The sequence below is a fragment of the Piliocolobus tephrosceles genome, chromosome 6 (genome assembly GCF_002776525.5).
Source record: "Piliocolobus tephrosceles isolate RC106 chromosome 6, ASM277652v3, whole genome shotgun sequence".
In the NCBI taxonomy this organism is placed as follows: Eukaryota; Metazoa; Chordata; class Mammalia; order Primates; family Cercopithecidae; genus Piliocolobus; species Piliocolobus tephrosceles.
The window spans coordinates 138149009-138152743 of record NC_045439.1 but is presented as its reverse complement, the minus strand read 5'-3'; the positions used below and the strand labels follow the sequence as shown (position 1 = coordinate 138152743).

Here is a 3735-nt window from a genome sequence, read left to right as displayed (position 1 = left end):
AGGAAGGAAGGAAGGAAGGAAGGAAGGAAGGAAGGAAGGAAGGAAGGAAGGAAGGAATTACACTTTGATAGAACTACAAGTGAGAAACTCTTGTTGCTATGCTGTGTGGCTTTGGGCCAGTGGGTCAGTTTTTGCCACAAGAAGAGGGTACCCAACTCCCAGGCCCAAGGTAGGTCTGGAGGGGGAAGACAGATGTGAAAGTACCTTGCACATCATTCACAAGAAGAAAAACTCAGGGTTTATTGTTGAGACTTATGAGACTAGGCTACTCCAGGGCTGGAAGGTCCCAGGCTTCTGAGGGCGGCATTCTCCAGGCTTGGGACATAGGCCAAGAGAAGAGGCAGCTAGGGGCAGCCCTGGAGCAAGCCTCCATGCCCCGGAGGTGCCATGCCAACACTGCATTCTCCACTTCTGATGAGGCCAAGATTTCCCATGGGCCTCAGGTCCTGGGGGATGGAGACCAATCAGGACCACCCAGAGAAGTCTTCCCAAGGCCATGGAGAGGCTGGAGAGGGCTGGGACAGGCATCTGCCCAAAAGCCAGAGCTGGGGATTTTGATGACGGAATGAGAGTCCTCATCCAACAACAGAAGTCAGCACTAGGTTGCTAACTGGTGGCCTCTGTAGCCTGGGTTCTTTCAAGGCATCATCATTTTAATCATGGACAGGGAAGTCCCCCAGCTCACTGAACATGATCTCTGCCCTTACAATCCGCACACGTGGTTGTGCACACACAATGATGTTACAGCCAGGGTTCCAATGAGCAATGCAGGCAGCCCAGGTCAGGAAAACGAAGAGCTGGGTCAGCCAGTGCTGCACATAGGATGGTAGAGCACTGACAGAGAGGAGACAAGGCATTCTGGCCAGGGGAATCGCGAAGGCCAGAATAGGACAGAAGAGAACAAACCTGTAGAATGTGGAGGAGGGGCTACAACTGAGGAAGATGAGGCAGGATTTGGCTCATACCTGAAGTTACGTGGGTTAACAGTCCACTGCCCCTGTGGTGATGGCAAAAACAGGGTGGGCAAGGGCTTATACCTGGGTGCTCCCCTAAGGGTCCCAAAAGGGAACGAGAAAAATTCTCTCACCCCCACAGGTCTTACTCCAGGCTCAGCTCAGTCACTATCTGCTACAAGTTGGCCCAGTCTCACCACCTCTCCAGATGCCCCAACTACTGCTGCTCTGCCGGTATGGTTGGACTTGCAGAGACCCTCCAGATCTGCTCCAGCCTTTCCCAACCCTGCTTCTCTTCTGAGCTCTCAGCCTCTATTGTCTGTGCCTCCCCTTTCAGCAGCTAATGGTAATCCTGCTCACCTCCTCCACAGAGTTTGCACACTCTTCTCTTTTCTGCAGTTAAATATTTTTCCTCTTCCTATTTTCCCTTTGCCCTGATTTCTTCAGCACTTTATTATACTGTAGGTGGCTTTAAATTTTTTTGCATGTTGCCTTCAACTCTGTGGATCAAGACAAGTGTGTGTAAACCTTTTTGTTGTCCTGTAACTGTTAAGATTTTTTTCTGGGTTATCCTCTAAGCTTTCTGGATCCCTGTGTGGCAACTACAGCTCTCATTAGGCATTACATTGGGCATACAGTAGGTGCCTAATTCTTGCCTACTACGGGCAGTTTGATTAACATCACTTAAGTCACTCCCAGCCATGCTCAAGCACTAGCCCATTACATACAAGCCTGGATTATTCAAATCCCAACTCCTCCTACCCTTTTCACTGACACTGTGACCCACCAGCTCTAAGCAGAGCCCAAGTTATTTGATGGCATCATCGCTGCTCCCTGAGCTTCTTGAACATGTCCACACCACCAGAAGGCACCAGACCTGGGTGTCTCAGTAGAAGGAGGAAAGTTACCAGCTACTTCTAAGGCCGGCTTCACACACTCAGCCATAACTCAGGGAGGAGTCGCGGCATCTCCTCCCTCCTAAAGCCGGCCCAGAGGTCACAGTTCTGGCGTTGTCGAAGCCACAGGCCCAGGGGCGCCAGCAGGCAGCCTTAGGAGAAAGGTCTGCAAGGAGCCGGGCCGTGGGAAGCCGGCTTTCTCCCTGAGCAGCCGCCAGGTGCCGCCCTCGATGGCGTAGAGCAGCGTGAACATCCGGTTGACCGTATAGACGGTGTCGCCGCGCACCACGGCCGTGAAGAGCGCTCCCTTGCTGTTGACGAACTGGCCAGGCAGCGCCGTCCACTGGCCCGTGGCCAGGTTGAGACAGTCGATGGCGCAGTGCAGGAAGTCGTCGGAAGGTCCGTTGCGCACCACGTAGAGGCTGTCGCGGTGGGCCACCATACAGTGGCCATAGCTCTGCGGACGCCGCAGGTCGGCCACTGGCAGCCACGTGTCGGTCCGCGCCGCGTACTCCACCACGGCGGTGGTGTCGGCCGGCCGCCACAGGCACACGAAGAGGCGGCCACACGCCTGGGCGCAGGGCACGCCGGCGGCCGGCTGCGGCAGGTCGGCCACAAAGCTCCAACAGCCCGCGGCCGGGTCGTAGCGCTCCACGGAGCTGACGGGCGTCCTCTGGAGCTCGCCGCCAATGGCGTAGAGGCGGCCGTCGAAGCCGGCCAGCGCTGTGTCATAGCGCGGCTGGTGCGGGCTAGGGAACTCGCGCCACGTGCCGCCGTCGGGGTCGTAGCAGAAGCCCAGCTCTACCACCTCCTTGCTGGCGCCGCGCACGCCGCCCACGATGTAAAGCTTGTTGTCCAGCGTGGCCACCCCGGCCAGCAACGTGCTGGCCTCCAGGGGCAGCGCAGCCAACGTGCGCCACGCGTCCTCCTCCTCATCTAGGTAGCATAGCGTGCGCGATGCATCCTCCAGGAAACCGGGCGCGGGCGTGTGCGTGCTCACGGCCACGTAACTACTGGGCCGCAGAGCCGCCACGTAGGAGCGGGCCTCGGGCAGCGCCAGCTCAGCTGCCAGCTCGCCCTCGCCGTCGCGGATGAAGAGCGCGGCACTGTGGAACACGTCGCTCAGGCCGAAGGCGGCAGCCGCGTCGCACAGCAATGCGCAGTTGTCCGACGTGAGGTTGTACTCCAGAAAGCGCGCCAGCGCCGGCGCCTGCAGGAAGGCGGCACACTCCACGGCCTGCAGCAGCTCGTCCTCCGCCGCCAGCGCCGGCCGCTCGCCGCGCAGTACCTGCAGCGTGACGCGGAAACCGCCCGCGCTCAGAACGCCCAGGCGCACCTCTGCCGCGCGTGCCTCCCGCATGCCGGAGCGGAAGAGGCCGCGGAAGAAGCCGCAGTGCTCCACGAGCAGGGCGCGGTCGGCTTGGAAGAGCTGGCCGCCCACCCATACCTGCACAGGGGTCTCCGGGCCCCGTGGCATGGCGAGCCGGCGGGGCGGAGGCCGCCGCTGGGGCCTTGGGTTCGCCCGCCACAGACTGTGGGGCTCCCTCAGAGCAAAAAACTTCCCTGGGGGCTATAAATATCTCTCCCTGGCTAAAGATAGTAAGGCTCATGTGATGTGGTGGCCCGCAGGCTGTATGGCTGCGGGCCCGGAGGGCATCTGGAGACCTGTGTGGTCATTCATTTCCTTAGAAGAAATGGTAATAATAGTGACCATATGCCGTGCACCTGCAGCATGCCGGCGCACCGAGGGCTGCTAGGGAGATACCCATTTCAGCTGCATCTTTCCAGCTGTGTGCCCTCGTGCGAGTGTCCTAACTGTTCCTCATGTTACAAATGGGGTCAGTAGACCAGAAACGGTGGCTCACGCCTGTAATCCTAACACTTTG

At 58.6% G+C, this 3735-nt stretch overlaps 1 protein-coding gene across 1 annotated transcript; it reads right to left on the bottom strand.

Annotated features, from left to right (window-relative positions):
- Positions 1 to 233: 233 nt before the first annotated feature.
- On the bottom strand, positions 234 to 3326 carry KBTBD13 (kelch repeat and BTB domain containing 13). The gene has a single exon (XM_023220655.1). It carries the CDS (start codon positions 3324 to 3326, stop codon positions 1950 to 1952), a length of 1377 nt encoding a protein of 458 aa, XP_023076423.1. The 3' UTR covers positions 234 to 1949.
- Positions 3327 to 3735: the final 409 nt, after the last annotated feature.

Excerpts from the sequence above, each read along its gene's own strand:
- KBTBD13 (XM_023220655.1), bottom strand. The coding sequence starts at position 3,326 with ATGCCACGGGGCCCGGAGACCCCTGTGCAGGTATGGGTGGGCGGCCAG.